Here is a 17573-nt window from a genome sequence, read left to right on the forward strand (position 1 = left end):
GGAACTATGGAACCATGGAACTGTGGAACCATGGAACTATGGAACCGTGGAACCATGGAACTATGGAACCATGGAAATGTGGAACCATGGAACTGTGGAACCATGGAACTGTAGGAACTATGGAACTATGGAACCGTGGAACCATGGAACTATGGAACCGTGGAACCATGGAACTGTGGAACCATGGAACTGTGGAAGCATGGAAACTGTGGAACCATGGAACCATGGAACTGTAGGAACCATGAAACTGTAGGAACTATGGAACTATGGAACGGTGGAATTATGGAACCGTGGAACCATAGAACCGTGGAACAATGGAACTGTGGAACCATGGAACCGTGGAACCATGGATGTGGAACCATAGAACCATGGAACTGTGGAACCATGGAACTGTGGAACCATGGAACGCTTGGAACCGTGGAACCGTGGAACTATGGAACCGTGGAACCGTGGAACCATGGAACGCTTGGAACCATGGAACTGTGGAACCATGGAACTATGGAACCATGGAACTGTGGAACAATTGAACTGTATAGGAACTATGGAACCATGGAACCATGGAATGGTGGAACCATGGAACTGTGGAATCGTGGAACTATGGAACCGTGGAACCGTGGAACCATAGAACCATGGAAGTGTGGAACCATGGAACCATGGAACCGTGGAACCATGGAACTGTGGAACGGTGGAACCATGGAACTGTGGAACCATGGAACCAGGGAATGCTTGGAACCATGGAACGCTTGGAACCATGGAACTATGGAACCATGGAACCATGGAACGGTGGAAGCATGGAACTGTAGGAACGATGGAACTATGGAACCGTGGAACTGTAGGAACCGTGGAACCATGGAACGGTGGAACCATGGAACTGTGGAAAATCATGGAACTGTGCAACCATCGAACTATAAGAACTACTATAATTATATTGTAGTTTATTGCTGATTCAGCTATATTCGTGAGTCTTATATCAAGTACCAACCGGGCTTCTGCTGGTATCGCAAATCAACTTTTAGGACTTTGTAAGGTGAGAGGTGCGGCTCTGGGTGTGGCTGATTCAGCTAGAGGCTGTAGACTACTGAGGCCTACTTGTGAGTATACAGAAGGCAATGTGAGCATACAGCTGCCTTTGTCCAAAGTTGTCGTATGAAAACCTTAACTTACCACTGATAAATCAGGAGGTAACTAGCTAGAGGCCAATCACATCGATTATGTCGGCGTTAATGTATTAAACCTTTATTTTCTGCAGGTGATGGTAGAAATTCGATCTGCTTTAGCCAGTTCAGTTCAGACCAGTTTGAAACAGCTATCCAAACATTGATTAAAGGGGTAAGTTGTGTGTTTGCCACTTGCCCATGGATGTGATGACCCTTACCTATTACCCCAGGACCTTCCCACTACCAAACAGTCTGGAAACATGCACAGCATGCTGTCAAATGTTACTGGCCATGTTAAGCAACTGTGGGACAAAATGGTTACTAGATAATTTTGTGAGGGACATAAAATTTATCTTTTTCACTTTTTTGCAAAATTTCTATCATGAATATAATTTATACCCGTATAAATATTTTACTTATAGTCCACAAAATTATGTAGTTAAACTTGTAGTCTGTTTAGGAATAGTGATTTTGTGAATAGTGAGTTCCTTGGTGGGTAGAACGCTTCCCAGTTTGTTGGGGTCAGTGAGTAGTGAGGGGTGGACCTGCATGTGAGGAACAGAGATTTCCTTTCGCTGTGTGGATATATAGCATGTGTATGGATCATCGCCTAGCAACCACGATGAATTATCAAGCCAAAAATAAAGGGTGGTGGTGTCAGTGGGGTATGTGGGTCCACATCGATGCCAACTGGACCAACATAAATTTAGCGAAGAGCACTAAACGTGCTAGCATCTTGAAAAACTAAATGCATGAGTATAGCGTGTGATTTTTGGGTGCTTAATCAGCAATGCACAACGAGAAGGTGCAGATTTGTCGGGGTAAGCTTTGGTGCAGCTCCTTTAGTTGCATGTAAGTACGTTGTAAGACCCTGTGTGTTTACATACCCACACAAAATCTATACAGCACTCAGTTGGTCTTCCTGATGTCCACTCTGGCTATGGGTTTGCCATTGGTAACATGGCTGCCTTCGATGTCAACGACCCCCAAGCAGTGGTTTCTCCAGGTACAGTGTGTGCTCCTCCCCCCAAATTTATCACAATTGTGGCAAGCTAAGAAAATAAATCTTACATGTAGCTGTAAAGCATTAGTATGGTAATAGTGCCAATGATGAATTGCTTTTAGTTACTTTCCTGAGTTTGGGACGATGGATGTGAGCTTTCACTTTATAAAGGTTATTTTTCATGCTGTTTTTCAGTATATTGCTGCTGTACATGTAGCTATAATATTGGGACGATGGATGTGAGCTTTTACTTTATAAAGGTTATTTTTCATGCTGTTTTTCAGTATATTGCTGCTGTACATGTAGCTATAATAATTAATAAATGTATGTTTAGCTGTGTTGTGGTAGTTATGCCTCGGTGCGCATGCGCAAGCGAGGCATACGGTAGTGTGTTTGTGTGTGTGTGTCTGTTTGTACAGCTGCTCAAGGATCAATAAAGAGCAAGTAAGAGTTTCTATAGGCTTCTAGTCATGTTTTCTTGGATTTTAATTGGTCGATTATTTCCCACTTTTTGCACCAATATATATGTAGCAAGATCTAGTAGCTTCATGTTTGGTGCCTCCACCGAAGCATCAGCACCCGAGGTGATTTCATAGTAGCTATGTGCATCCCTACCAATAATTTTGAAACTGTTGTACCAATGTCAGTAACACTTTTTTGGCTTGCAGGCGGTGTTGGTTTTGACATCAACTGTGGAGTGCGTCTGGTGAGGACCAATCTGTTTGAGAAGGACGTCCAGCCTATCAAAGAGCAGCTGGCACAGGTGGGCTGTGTGGAGGGGGCTCATACATGCGACGATGACCTAGGATAGTAATGTGTTTGCCTCCTCCTAATTAATGGGTATCAAGCCTCCTGAGTAATGTTAGTATTTCAACCTCCAGGTCGTCTAGCTAAAGTTGTCACACTGTTTTGCTTCCCTGCAGTCACTGTTTGATCACATCCCCGTGGGAGTGGGTTCCAAGGGAGTCATTCCAATGAACGCCAAGTAAGCAACCGTGTGTGTTTGCTCCTTATTATGCCTCAATGTACATGTACGCCAAGGGCACACTGTATTACTAGTAGAGTACACAAAGTGTATATTTATGGTTATACAGTTTTTAGGGAGGTTAGCACCCATACATGTACTGTACAATAGATTTGGAAAGGAGTTTGTTTGTTGAATGCTTCCTGGAACAAAATAAAGCTGCCTCATTACAATGACATTCACTGTGATTGCAGACAGCATACATGCACGTACGCATAATTATTGTCGTCAGTGTATTACTTGTGCATCCACTCACCATTCATATACATGTATGCAACTCTGTACTGCTCGAGTACAGTATTGTACGCCCGCTACAGGGACCTAGAGGATGCCCTTGAGATGGGTATGGACTGGTCCCTAAGGGAGGGCTATGCGTGGGCAGAGGACAAGGAGCACTGTGAGGAGTATGGCCGTATGCTCCAGGCCGACCCCTCCAAGGTCTCCACGAGGGCCAAGAAGAGGGGACTGCCACAGGTCAGTACTACATGGGGTTGTACTCAAGTTAGGTTGGTTGTAACTTACCAGAACGTTTCATGTGAGTGTGGTGCCCATATGTACTGGAAGGGTTGTTAGTTTCTTGCATGTACATGTAGTTGGTGTGTACATAACTATGGTGATAATAATATTATAATTATGTACATGTCCATACTTTCTATAGATCTAAGAGATACTCATTCCTGATCTGTGTGGTTTCATTTTATCACCATAGTCTGTGTGTCCATTGTAGCTGGGCACGTTGGGTGCCGGCAACCACTACGCTGAGATCCAGGTGGTGGACGAGATCTACGATAAGCTGGCAGCTGCCAAGATGGGTGTGGAGAGTAAAGGGCAGGTGAGGGTTGCCGTAAATCCCTGTCTGCTCCTGTAGTCATCAGTTGTTTAATATAATGTCTTTAGCTAAGAACAAACTCCCAAGCATACTGAATGTTCAATGGTACACTGTACTTTGAGCTTTTCACAAGTAGATCAAGTCGTTGTGCTTTAGATTTTCAGCTACGTATGTGAGCTGACTCTAACAGAGTGTCTATTATTTGTTCTTTTTCTGTGCAGGTATGTGTAATGATTCACAGTGGCAGTAGAGGACTGGGACATCAGGTGGCCACTGGTGAGTGCTACCTATATTTCACTGTCCTAGCAAAATTAGAACTAGTCACCTAACTAATATTTCAGTCATCAACAATTCACACAAGCTTGTAAGTCATTAACCTTACCGTAACCCCTCCCTCAGATGCTCTAGTTGAGATGGAGAAGGCCATGTCACGAGACAAGATCCATGTCAACGATCGTCAGCTGGCCTGTGCCCACATCTCCTCTCGTGAGGGCCAAAACTACCTCAAGGGCATGGCCGCAGCTGCCAACTATGCTTGGGTCAACAGGTCCAGCATGACCTTTCTCACAAGACAGGTACAGACTGTCATTATGAGCATTCAATCAAGCCTAAAAATTTGACTAGGTTTCTCTCTCTGCCCCAAATTCAAGGGTAATTCACTGACAATTACATGTAAAACATAAATGGAACTTTAGCACATGTGTGTACCACAATCTAGGGCTCGGCATTTGAATTGTGTGGCTATTTATAATTATGGTAATTCTAATAGTGAAAATGCTTCAAAATGGATACTCCAATGTTATACCCACTGCAGGCATTTGCCAAGGCATTTAATTCCACCCCTGATGATCTGGACATGCACATTGTCTACGATGTGTCTCACAACATCGCCAAAGTGGAGGAGCACATATCCAAACTTGCATATACAAATTTTTAGTATTGTACTTACACGAGGAAATGTTACACTCTGAGTGTCTCTGTAAATATTTCCTTTCCTTTGTTGTCTAACATGCATGCCTAAGTGAATATGTCTTGTTGTTCCCTTGACTACTTGTCACGTGGTGGATGGTAGAGAGCGTACACTGCTAGTTCATCGTAAGGGATCGACCCGAGCCTTCCCCCCTCACCACCCCCTCATACCAGTTGACTATCAGCTCACAGGACAGCCCGTGCTCATTGGGGGGACCATGGGAACTTGCAGGTAAAAAAATGTAGTGCATTTGACACTTTATTTAGCAGTACTTATCTGCAACCTGCTCCCCTACAGTTATGTGCTGACTGGCACATCGAAAGGCTTCACCGAAACATTTGGGTCCACCTGTCACGGAGCTGTGAGTGTATACAAATTATCGTTTGTTGTGTGTCAATTCCCCCGACCACATTGTTGGTGCTACTACATATATACATGTACATGTAGTACCATTATACTGTATGGCATCAGGAGTTTATGATGGCATGGTGAGGTGATTTTGACTATACGTACTTTCCTTCCTTACAGGGTCGTGCCTTGTCAAGAGCAAAGTCAAGGTATACATAATAATGTATGTAATAATGGGCCCATTGGGTATACTAAGGAGGATCTTCCTAAGTCAGTGTTTATTATCGTCACCATTAGCAGCATGATTACTTACGTTGGTGTCCCGCCCCTTCTTTGTAGACGTACTATAGATTACCAGGAGGTATTGGACGCCCTGTCTGAGAAGGGTATTGCTATTCGAGTGGCCTCACCCAAGCTTGTCATGGAAGAGGTGTGTGTCCTGATATTTCCGGATATATTCGAACTTTACCCCTTTCATATAATTGTACATGCAGGCACCTCAATCTTACAAGAATGTCACAGATGTTGTCGATACTTGTAAGTTTGTGAACTAGTTTAGATTATGAAACCAGTTGCTTGATTCACCTTAATGTCATACAAAGAATACTCATACAGAGAATACAAAATTAGTTCCTTCGTCAGAGGATGCATACGATATTGTATTACGATCACCTATTTTAAATAATAATTCATTGCCAATTGTACGTTTACTCACACAGGTCATGCAGCTGGAATCAGCAAGAAAGCAATTAAGTTGAGACCTATCGCAGTGATCAAGGGTTGATGAATCATCATGCATGACTCTGTTTATTGTTGATTTCTGTGTTTTTACGCCACTTTGTTGATTGCTGACTATTGCTGACTGTGCACAAACGTTTATTTATAAAAATGATGTTCTTGGATATTGACTCTGAGCACATGATTTAATAACCCAGCTAGTAGATAACTTATACTAGTGATGCCTCTTGGAACTGGACTGAGGTTTTTCTTTATGTGAGTGTGAATGCAGTTACATAAACTATAGCTAGGCTATGACATAGCCTATGTTAGCTATGTAGCTAGGCATGGCCGGCCATGGTGGTATCTGTGTTTTCCCTTTTTATGCTGATTGTATTATTACAGGTTCTGAGGTAGATATATCTGTTGTAGTCTATATATATACCCCATGTAGAGATATGTACACACTTAATACTTTTAATTATAAATAAAAATCTCAAATTTTAAGAAAAAGAGAAAAAGTGCCACTCATTTTAATATTAATTTAAATAGTGCCAACATTATTTTACTTCTTGTCAATTAGCGTTTTAAATCAGACGATTTTTGCAGTTTTTTCGAAGTATATACAATGTAGTTGATAATAAAAGCATAGATGCAATTATAATAATGGTTTCAGGAAGTTCATGAATGAGGTTGGTGAGAGGCGACTGGCTGAGTCCTACCTGTTCAGGAGACTGGCTCAACTGACCATCTACCAGTGGACCAAACTCTCTGATATGACTGGCACACACATGCACAGTGAGTGATGACAGCTGTATATTCTAATAGTTACCTTTACTTCCGTATAGCGCCACATTTTCTTAAGGACCAACTGTTTCACGGATTTTATATTTGAGGATTGAGTTTCAAAGTAGACTCTCGTTAATCCTTGGGACAGTACAGTTTGGCCGCGTTAGCGAGGTGGCTGCATTTTAGAAAGTGGCCCCAGCTCATTCACGGTCCTACCTCAAATCCAATGGTTAATTTAGCGGTTCTGTTTCGTCTCGAGGATAAAAATCATTATAATTGCGCTCTCTCTTCCAATTTTCTTTGCCAAACAACACCCAAAACGTATATCCGGCCGCATTATAAGTATAAAAAAACTAGTTTGGAAAGATCAGAACAGAATAGCGAGGTGGCCGCAGCGAGTTTTGTGTAGTAATGATCTAGCTAGCAATCTGTGCCAAACGAAACGACCAGCTAGTATATCGAGGTGACCGTAATTCAGAGAGCTGAATTGAGATACTCTACTGTATTTCATGGCCATAATTGTCTAGGTTCAAGATCGAATGAATGTCTTTGTCACCTCCTATAATATAACACACTTTCCAGCCGAGTTGCCTCTAAAATAACGCTAGGTCACCAACTAGGCCTGGTGGTATTGATTGTATCTGGGCGTGGTTAGGAACCAAAAAACAAAAGCAAAGAGATTTTGCTAGAACAACACACCTGTCGACAAGGGCCAGCAGTGTTGGTTTATTAGCTCTATTAGCTTGTAGTCCATCACAAAAGGCAGTAATTGATAGCAAGAAACTTGCCATACCATGTTGAAAACCAGACAAAGACGTTTCTTCCTTCTGACAGGAGCTTGAGAGCCTGGGCCTGTTTTGCAATGAGAAGGAGGCCTTCTTGTTTCCGCAAGACAATGTATACGTCAATCTGAACAACTTAAACTTGCCATAGCTAGCTAGCTAGATAATCTATGGCTAGAGATTTTAGTGCTTGAGAGCATACACAGAGCTAAATTACGATATTAAACTTATACGGGGAAATATGACAGGAAACAAAATGTGAAGAATCTGTTTCTGATTTCTGCCACGCCCAGATACAATCAATATCAGGTCGTATTTTTCAACTTCGTTCTATATATTAAACAAAATTTACCTGGGAACGAGGCTAAGTTTCTGGCATGATATGGTTCAATGGCTACCAACCATGCATACAATGTACATGATATCTGACTCGTAGCTAGCTGCATGCTGTGCCTCCTATGCAGGTATATCGACTGGCAGAGTGACCAAGAACTTTTTACAGAACTTGCAACGTGAAATGAAGAAAATTCAAGGTCCAAAAACATGATGGTATTAAAATGGTTGTATAATTCCAACTTTTTTTTTTATCCTCACTTAATTTATGGCATCACACATTAAATATCATGTTGTATACATGTATAATAATTATGCACTCAGTTCTCTATATACAACATGATTATGTAAAACTAATTATTAAATGAGGGGATTGAATCCATGTGAATTAATGAGTGTACAAAAATATGACAACAAAATAAAAAATACGCTCATTTGATCTAATTGGCCAATGTGTTAGAATGATCTTCAGTTTCAGAATGGACTGGCTTGCTCTTGTCGGTAGCCAGCTGCTGATGTATGTACACACAAGAGCCGTCTTGGCCAAAGTCTGTCACTGCATGTCCTTCACCTCTCAGTAGCCATTTTGTTGTGAGAAGTCCTTCAATACCCACCGGTCCTCTAGCGTGGATACGCCCGGTGCTGATTCCCACCTCAGCCCCCAGTCCAAATCGATAGCCATCGGCAAACCTGGTACTGGCATTGTGAAACACACACGCACTGTCCACACATCGGAGAAACTCATCAGCTGTGGCATCTAGGGAAGAGGTCACATTTTAAATTAATTGATACATAAAACCAAGTACGTAACATCAGGTATTCATGCACTCCTTGTAACGTGTGTTATTATTTCACGCACAAGGGGGGGTTAACCTGATTTTGTATGTTAGATGGTCAATCATTCTCACCATTTTCTGTGACAATGGCATCAGTGTGTGAGCTGCCATAAGTGTTGATATGCTGTACTGCATCAGACAAAGAGTCCACCACCTCCAAGTTGCACTCTAGCCCCCCGTACTCAACGTGCAGTGAGGGCACTGGTCCCGAGTGGAAGGGGAGGGTGGAGCTCAGTGAAGGGCCAGGATGGATGACAACACCTCTCTCTTTCAGGGCGGCTATCACCGACTGGAAGATGGAGGAGTTGAGGAGACTCTTGTGTAGTAGGATGGTCTCCACGGCATTGCACGCGGCAGGGTAGTCACATTTGGAGTCCACCACTGCAGAGGTAAAGATAAAAATAAATTGCCATCAACTCACTTCTCTTTTTCTTAACTAACAATGAGGGTAAAACATTGTATGCAAAGCTGGGCCTACAATCCAACTCACCAACATTGAGTGCTTTGTTGAGATCAGCGTCTTTGTCCAAGTAAACATGACAGATTCCGTCAGCGTGACCCAGGACGGGGATCTTGCCCTGCACCTGCTCCAAGATACTTCGTACAAGACTGTTTCCTCCCCTTGGGATGACCAGGTCGATTTGGTTATGTAGCGAGAGCAACTCACTCACTTCCTCTCTGCTGTCAACCTGTAGGTTTAATTTCACAACATTATTATGTATGAAGTGATGGCCACTCTCTGGCAAGTTGTGAAAATTAGGTAACGTTTAGAGGGGAATGTGATGACTCACCAATCCAACCGCTCCTTTGGGCACATGCAGTGAGAGAGCCTCCTGGACCAAACTATGAAGGTATCTGTTGCTATGCTTGGCCTCTTTAACACCCTTGAGGAAAAGAGACCATTCGCTGTGGCCACTGACAGACCTGCAACCTGTAAAAAAGACACGTACTCAATAACTCCTCAAGACACGCATATGAAGTCCATAATTCTTGAACCGAAGTAGTTATATACTCTTAGGTTCCAATGCATGACAGGGGTTCCATCTAGAGATTAGTTATTTGGGGGGGGGGGGGGGGGGGAGATGAATTAAGTTAAGTCCTCCCCTGAAACAACATTTTCTTTTAGCTTCTCAGAATGTCAGTGCAATTTAAATGCCATTTAGTAGACCCTCTCTAAGAAATTGCAGTGGAGGGGGAAAGTTAGGTTGTTTGGGGAGCTTCGGTCCCTCTGCCCCCCACCCCCCCTGTATAGAACCCTGCATGAGTCAAGTATGCCATACACACAAGCTAGCCTTCATAAAGAAAATACCACAATACAAAAGGGCTGGTTACCTGAATGAGACAGTCTGGCCTGGACTCAAAGATGACCAGAAGCACTCCAATGGGCACTTTCTGCTGCTCCAACACCAGCTCCTTTCCCACCAGTGTTCGTCTGATCACTTGACCAACGTGGTCGCCATTGACAACTGCCTCAGCCAGCTGTTGTAGTCCATCTGAGAGGCTCTCCAGTTTCTCGTGAGTAAGCTTGAGTCGAGATTTGAGAGCATCTGCAAGGTCAATGGCTTCTTTGATGTCCTTCTGGTTGGCAGTGATAATTTCCTGCTCTCTCTCCATCACCAGGTCTGCTAGACGGTGAAGAATAGCGGCTCTCTATGACAACAAAGTAGCAGTAACTTAACTTATGTGCACCACTTATTAAAAACACACACACCTGGTCTGAGGAGAGTGCTTGGAGAGCATAGCTTCCATCACGAGCTGTATTGAAAGAGTGCGTAACAATAGAATGCAAAGTCACAGATAAGCCACAAGGATGTATTACATATTACAGTAGGCGCAAATGCTAGCTCTTCATAATCATACACACTAACTAAATACCCTAGCTTTACCTTCATCTGCCAAAACAGCACCACTGGTTGCTAACTCAATGTGTCCATTCCTCGTAATAAAGGTGCCGACAGGTTTTCCTTGGACAATGTCCAGAATAGTCTCCCCTTGTCTCATCCCATTGGCAATGACAACAGCTGTCTCTCCCTCCACTGCCCTCACAGCTGACTGTAACTATAGGGGAACATTGAATAAGCACTTCCACATTATCATAGTGTCTAGGTACAGTAGCGTTAACATTTGAAACAGCCTCCAGGCCAGACTACGTCGAAAATGAGTACTACGTACATCATAACATGAACAATAATAACACACCTTTGACTCCATTCCTCCTCGGCCCACTCTGGACTTGCCTCCAAACTTGACCTCGTTGTTGGCATGCTCAGGGTAATAAGTCTGAATAAGTCGTGAGCTGGGGTCACTGGGTGGACCGGTGTACAGTCCATCCACATCTGATAACAGCACTAGGAGGTCTGCATTCATTGCCGTGGAAACCTGAGCCGCCAGCTGGTCATTGTCTGGTATGCTTAGGACCTGTCGATGATTGTGTGTGTTTGAGTAGGTGGCTCAATAATACTATACAAACGTCTCTGTGTGTAGTCTCAACAGTGTCTGCATTGTCTGCATTGTGCAATGCAGTGAGGGTGGAGCTCAAGCATTTGACAATAGAAGCCATTGTTCTGATGGATGACCCATGTGCTCAACACATGCATGTAAACAACAGATTCACTCGTTAACCGTCTGTGACTCGAAATTATATACCATCATATTTCAATGGAAGCTTCAGCCTTGCATATAATAGCTCCTCACAAACGCAAAGAGTATTACGACTACAGGAAACTTCTAAGTCAAATCCACTAGGCTATAATTAGGAGTACAGAATGGTCAGTATTCTCTATTGAGTGCACTAGTTGAGCACTTGCCTCGCTTACATTTTCCAGGTCACTACCAATCTGGGGGGTAGGTGCTACCACATCGTTGCCATTGAGTACAGGGACCACTTTCATGCTCAGAAGGGCATTCATTGTGTTGAGCAAATTCCTTTGACTGCTGCCATGGGTCAGATCGTTGGAGGTGATTAGTACCTGTGGTTGTTTATATGCCAGTAATCCACACATTTAGCAATACAATGTCACGAAAATATATACGTTAGAAGCTAGAGAACTACCTGAGCACAGCTGATTCCATACTGGGCAAACATGGTCTCATAGAGCGTCATGAGTCCGACCTGCCCTGATGCAGCACATGCCCTGGGTTCCAAGTCCTCCCCCTCTGAGTAGGTGGTCTCACGAGAGTTCAGAAGTGCGTGTCTCACACTTCGGGACAACTGCTTTTCTTGTCTCATACTCTGCTTTCCAATGGCCACTGCACCACTGGTCACTACTACCACATCTTTGCCACGATTGTGTAGCCATGACACCTGTACCAAAGACAACATACAGATGAGAGTTATATAGGTCTATCTGCACAGAAAATAATAAAAATGTTACCCCATAATCCAACGTATACATATACATAGGTGGTGATATATATAGGCATTGTGTTTAACAATCCCAAGGCCTGACCTGCTCAATTATACTTGCTAGTCTCCCTAGGGCAATTCCACACTCATCGTCCCTAGTAATCACAGCTGATCCCAACTTGACAACAATCCTCCTGCTGTTAGCAAGGTCTCCCCTTACTGCTGCAATCTTCCTCTCAGTCTTCAGTCCACTATACCTCCTCACAGGGGCTTTGAGGCTGATGTGTGTCTGCAATGACTTTACCTTGCTCTGTGTGAGAAGCCTCCACATTTTTGCTGCTATCTATTCTGAAGAGTTAAGTTTTATATTTTATAGTATTTGATACAGACACACTGAATTCTAGCTTCCAAGCTAGCTAGCTACAGTGCATTTATCACAACATGATAACACAAAAGCCTTTGTCCTTGCATGCATCTGTGTGGCTTCCATGACCTGCGAAGATTCATGGAATTGAGTTAACGACCATTTACCAAATAAATCATTGTTCAAGATGGCCAGGACTCCTGCTGCTAGTAGAAATGAGTTTGAAGCCGGCCCATGGCGGTTCCTGGTTGTTAAGAACCACATATTGAGGTCAAGCTGTGAGAGAGGTAGAGAAAATGGCTGTGATTCTGATAATGGAGATCTCTGCACTGTGTGTAGGTACGTAGGTGCTCGTCGTCATACGTGGCCGTGGGCAAACATAAATGTCGCAGTATAGTTTTAGGTATAGTTACGGTAATCTCACGGCTTGGTAAAATGTTTATGTGATCTCTTAATCGTTACATCTTTAACTCGTAAATAAAGTACATTTTGCTACCATGATCATGATACTATACAAACTCAGGTATGGCCATGAGCTGAATCTCCCCTCGCTTCCAGAGATGGTATTCCCAGAGAGTCGGCTAGAGTTAGAGCACGAGTGTGGTTGTGTGCTCAGCTTCATCACCCTGGATGCCCTCAAGCTCATCAACTCTACAGAGGAGCCACTCAAAGTGGCAGCTGCTGAAGACTGGGTCAAAACAAGGTGACATCTGCTAGCACTTTTTGCTTGTCATGATTATTGTCCACATCATTTGGAATGTGTAAACTTAGTATGGTACTGAAGTTATTGCTGTGCCTGTTTAGCCCTGTTGCAAAGATTCTACAAACCCTGAAACAATGGCAGACTTAAAGCTAATTAACGTTTTGACAACGTGATGTACCGAATGATAATTGCCATGTCTGCTTTTTATAGAGGTACCGGTCTGCAGGAGGTTGGAGTAGTGGTGAAACCGTTTGATTGGACCTACACCACCGACTACAAAGGAACCCTCTCTAGCAAAGGAACCACTAACTTGGAGGTGAGAGAGAGTATATGTATACACTCTATCAGTCTATTGTTGGAATTATCGCTGTTGATTTTTCTTTATTCCCGGCCATTATAGGCTACAAGTTCTTTAGCAATTATAGACATTCCATGGCCCTCTAGAGATATTCCACTTAGCAAATTGTCTACTCGCAGGTGACTGACACCAGTGATCGTATAGACTTTGAGCAGCTTAAACAGCAAGAGCAGATATTCTTCTACGATGAGGTGATCTTGTACGAAGATGAGCTGGCAGACAATGGGACAGCTGTGTTCAGTGTGAAGATTGTGAGTTGGAGGGATGCATTCGGAGACTTTGAAATCCCTACCTGATTGTAGCTTCTTAGATTTGGGCCGTCAGTAATCCCTACTCATACGTATCTTCAGTTTCAAGTCCAGTCAAAAGATACGGAACTATGTACTGTACAGTCTTTCTCTTCCATGCCTGCAAAGTGCTATTAATGTACGTATGTTATGTTATGTTTTTTTGTTCAATGAATTGCAGAGGGTGATGGCGAGTGGTTTTTTTATTCTGTCACGCTTCTTCTTACGAGTGGACGGTGTGTTAGTGAGGATGAATGAGAGTCGCTTCTACCACCAGGTGAATGCTTGTTGTGGATCAAAAAAATAAGTAATGTCCTTCCTGCCTGAAGCGAGTTTGACACCACCCCTGAAGCGAGTTTGACACCACCACTTCACATTCCTATTAAAGGATAAGTGCATGTTATGTTATCAGGTCACATGGTGTTTCTCTTCTCTAGGCTGGCACCGACCATATCCTCCGTGAATACACGAGTAAGGAAGCAAAGATAGCAGATCTGAAGGTAAGCGAAAACTGATACCCACGGCTTTAGTGCTATTCTGCAATCTGCACCTTCTCGTTGTGCATTGCTGATTAAGCACCCAAAAATCACACGCTATACTCATGCATTTAGTTTTTCAAGATGCTAGCACGTTTAGTGCTCTTCGCTAAATTTATGTTGGTCCAGTTGGCATCGATGTGGACCCACATACCCCACTGACACCACCACCCTTTATTTTTGGCTTGATAATTCATCGTGGTTGCTAGGCGATGATCCATACACATGCTATATATCCACACAGCGAAAGGAAATCTCTGTTCCTCACATGCAGGTCCACCCCTCACTACTCACTGACCCCAACAAACTGGGAAGCGTTCTACCCACCAAGGAACTCACTATTCACAAAATCACTATTCCTAAACAGACTACAAGTTTAACTACATAATTTTGTGGACTATAAGTAAAATATTTATACGGGTATAAATTATATTCATGATAGAAATTTTGCAAAAAAGTGAAAAAGATAAATTTTATGTCCCTCACAAAATTATCTAGTAACCATTTTGTCCCACAGTTGCTTAACATGGCCAGTAACATTTGACAGCATGCTGTGCATGTTTCCAGACTGTTTGGTAGTGGGAAGGTCCTGGGGTAATAGGTAAGGGTCATCACATCCATGGGCAAGTGGCAAACACACAACTTACCCCTTTAATCAATGTTTGGATAGCTGTTTCAAACTGGTCTGAACTGAACTGGCTAAAGCAGATCGAATTTCTACCATCACCTGCAGAAAATAAAGGTTTAATACATTAACGCCGACATAATCGATGTGATTGGCCTCTAGCTAGTTACCTCCTGATTTATCAGTGGTAAGTTAAGGTTTTCATACGACAACTTTGGACAAAGGCAGCTGTATGCTCACATTGCCTTCTGTATACTCACAAGTAGGCCTCAGTAGTCTACAGCCTCTAGCTGAATCAGCCACACCCAGAGCCGCACCTCTCACCTTACAAAGTCCTAAAAGTTGATTTGCGATACCAGCAGAAGCCCGGTTGGTACTTGATATAAGACTCACGAATATAGCTGAATCAGCAATAAACTACAATATAATTATAGTAGTTCTTATAGTTCGATGGTTGCACAGTTCCATGATTTTCCACAGTTCCATGGTTCCACCGTTCCATGGTTCCACGGTTCCTACAGTTCCACGGTTCCATAGTTCCATCGTTCCTACAGTTCCATGCTTCCACCGTTCCATGGTTCCATGGTTCCATAGTTCCATGGTTCCAAGCGTTCCATGGTTCCAAGCATTCCCTGGTTCCATGGTTCCACAGTTCCATGGTTCCACCGTTCCACAGTTCCATGGTTCCACGGTTCCATGGTTCCATGGTTCCACACTTCCATGGTTCTATGGTTCCACGGTTCCACGGTTCCATAGTTCCACGATTCCACAGTTCCATGGTTCCACCATTCCATGGTTCCATGGTTCCATAGTTCCTATACAGTTCCATTGTTCCACAGTTCCATGGTTCCATAGTTCCATGGTTCCACAGTTCCATGGTTCCGTTCCACCGTTCCATGGTTCCACCGTTCCATGGTTCCACCGTTCCATGGTTCCAAGCGTTCCATAGTTCCATGGTTCCAAGCGTTCCATGGTTCCATACTTCCATGGTTGCAAGCGTTCCATGGTTCCATACTTCCATGGTTGCAAGCGTTCCATGGTTCCACGGTTCCATGGTTTCACAGTTCCAAGCGTTCCATGGTTCCACAGTTCCATGGTTCCATAGTTCCATGGTTCCACAGTTCCATGGTTCCACGGTTCCAAGCGTTCCATGGTTCCATAGTTTCAAGCGTTCCATGGTTCCATAGTTCCAAGCGTTCCATGGTTCCATAGTTCCATGGTTCCATGGTTCCAAGTATTCCAAGCGTTCCATGGTTCCATAGTTCCATGGCTCCGTAGTTTCAAGCGTTCCATGGTTCCATAGTTCCAAGTATTCCAAGCGTTCCATGGTTCCATAGTTCCATGGTTCCAAGCGTTCCATGGTTCCACGGTTCCACAGTTCCAAGCGTTCCATGGTTCCACAGTTCCAAGGTTCCACGGTTCCATAGTTCCACGGTTCCATAGTTCCACAGTTCCATGGTTCCACAGTTCCACGGTTCCAAGCGTTCCATGGTTCCATAGTTTCAAGCGTTCCATGGTTCCACAGTTCCAAGGTTCCACGGTTCCATAGAACTATGGAACCATGGAACCATGGAACGCTTGGAACCATGGGACTATGGAACCATGGAACGGTGGGACCATGGAACGGTGGAACTATGGAACTATGGAACTGTAGGAACTATGGAACCATGGAACTATGGAACTATGGAACCATGGAACTGTGGAACCATGGAACGGTGGAACCATGGAAATGTGGAACCATGGAACTGTGGAACCATGGAACTGTAGGAACTATGGAACTATGGAACCGTGGAACCATGGAACTATGGAACTGTGGAACCATGGAACTGTGGAACCATGGAACTGTGGAAGCATGGAAACTGTGGAACCATGGAACCATGGAACTGTAGGAACCATGAAACTGTAGGAACTATGGAACTATGGAACGGTGGAATTATGGAACCGTGGAACCATAGAACCATGGAACTGTGGAACATCGAACTGTAGGAACTACTATTATTATATTGTAGTTTATTGCTGATTCAGCTATATTCGTGAGTCTTATATCAAGTACAAACCAGAAGCCTTATCAAATATATTCTCATCACAATCTATCATGCATTGTGCATGCTATGACCTAAGTGTATAGACGCATCATTCGTTGACTAATCCCCCCCTCATTGTTGTGATTCACTAGTCTAGCTCCAGGCTCTTCAAAAGTGGTTTCTTTGCGGCCTGGAATCGAGGCTGTTAAAATGTTATGCCGGTGATCGCATATTTTGAAAATTCTATCATGTATAAAAACTCAGGCTAGGCCTGCCCACTCACACTCACCAGAAACCATGAGCTTTTATCCATACACAGTAAAAACATATTCGTTACAGTGACATAAACATGTTAAATAAAGTAAAAACGCATCTTAATGTAGAAATGACATACATTTCTGTCATTTTAACGATGCATCTCATATAACATCCATGTGTTAATTTTGCTGTGTAGGTATATGCTGTGATACTTCCCGTATCGAATCATTATCTGTCATGATCTGCTGTTGCCATTGAATGGCAACAGCAGATCATGACAGATA

General features: G+C 43.4%; 3 protein-coding genes and 2 long non-coding RNA genes across 6 annotated transcripts; 3 read left to right on the top strand and 2 right to left on the bottom strand.

The window, feature by feature from the left end:
• Nucleotides 1–1050: 1050 nt before the first annotated feature.
• LOC135345918 (uncharacterized) lies at nucleotides 1051–1576 on the top strand. The gene is made up of 3 exons (XR_010397930.1): nucleotides 1051–1181; nucleotides 1250–1329; nucleotides 1388–1576. It is a non-coding gene; the product is annotated as an uncharacterized LOC135345918 (long non-coding RNA).
• Nucleotides 1577–2063: 487 nt separating this feature from the next.
• LOC135345921 (RNA-splicing ligase RtcB homolog) lies at nucleotides 2064–6239 on the top strand (the record flags this gene model as incomplete). Its single annotated transcript, XM_064543368.1, is given in 14 exon segments — nucleotides 2064–2163; nucleotides 2829–2923; nucleotides 3084–3145; nucleotides 3502–3658; nucleotides 3912–4016; nucleotides 4235–4289; nucleotides 4413–4588; nucleotides 4828–4917; nucleotides 5069–5214; nucleotides 5281–5344; nucleotides 5512–5540; nucleotides 5671–5761; nucleotides 5826–5868; nucleotides 6051–6239. Coding segments are annotated over 14 exon segments (1278 nt in total), but the record flags the coding sequence as incomplete, so codon positions are not given.
• A 1941-nt stretch (nucleotides 6240–8180) lies between these two features.
• On the bottom strand, nucleotides 8181–12486 carry LOC135345919 (delta-1-pyrroline-5-carboxylate synthase-like). The gene is given in 12 exon segments (XM_064543367.1): nucleotides 8181–8709; nucleotides 8861–9169; nucleotides 9279–9477; nucleotides 9580–9684; nucleotides 9687–9719; nucleotides 10121–10438; nucleotides 10500–10543; nucleotides 10675–10846; nucleotides 10988–11206; nucleotides 11605–11757; nucleotides 11841–12092; nucleotides 12238–12486. Coding segments are annotated over 12 exon segments (2349 nt in total). The 5' UTR covers nucleotides 12466–12486; the 3' UTR covers nucleotides 8181–8392.
• Nucleotides 12487–12584: 98 nt separating this feature from the next.
• LOC135345922 (TIP41-like protein) lies at nucleotides 12585–14827 on the top strand. The gene is made up of 7 exons (XM_064543369.1): nucleotides 12585–12837; nucleotides 13022–13201; nucleotides 13412–13517; nucleotides 13679–13810; nucleotides 14028–14123; nucleotides 14284–14346; nucleotides 14657–14827. The coding sequence occupies exons 1-7, from the start codon at nucleotides 12686–12688 to the stop codon at nucleotides 14768–14770; spliced, it is 843 nt and encodes a 280-aa protein (XP_064399439.1). The 5' UTR covers nucleotides 12585–12685; the 3' UTR covers nucleotides 14771–14827.
• On the bottom strand, nucleotides 14783–15322 carry LOC135345923 (uncharacterized). Of its 2 annotated transcripts, none has more exons than XR_010397933.1 (3): nucleotides 15248–15322; nucleotides 15030–15109; nucleotides 14783–14971 (listed from the first exon to the last, which is right to left on the bottom strand). It is a non-coding gene; the product is annotated as an uncharacterized LOC135345923 (long non-coding RNA). The 2 variants fall into 2 exon arrangements; XR_010397931.1 differs by having other exon boundaries at nucleotides 15178–15308.
• Nucleotides 15323–17573: the final 2251 nt, after the last annotated feature.

The sequence above is a fragment of the Halichondria panicea genome, chromosome 13 (genome assembly GCF_963675165.1).
Source record: "Halichondria panicea chromosome 13, odHalPani1.1, whole genome shotgun sequence".
NCBI classification, from domain to species: Eukaryota; Metazoa; Porifera; class Demospongiae; order Suberitida; family Halichondriidae; genus Halichondria; species Halichondria panicea.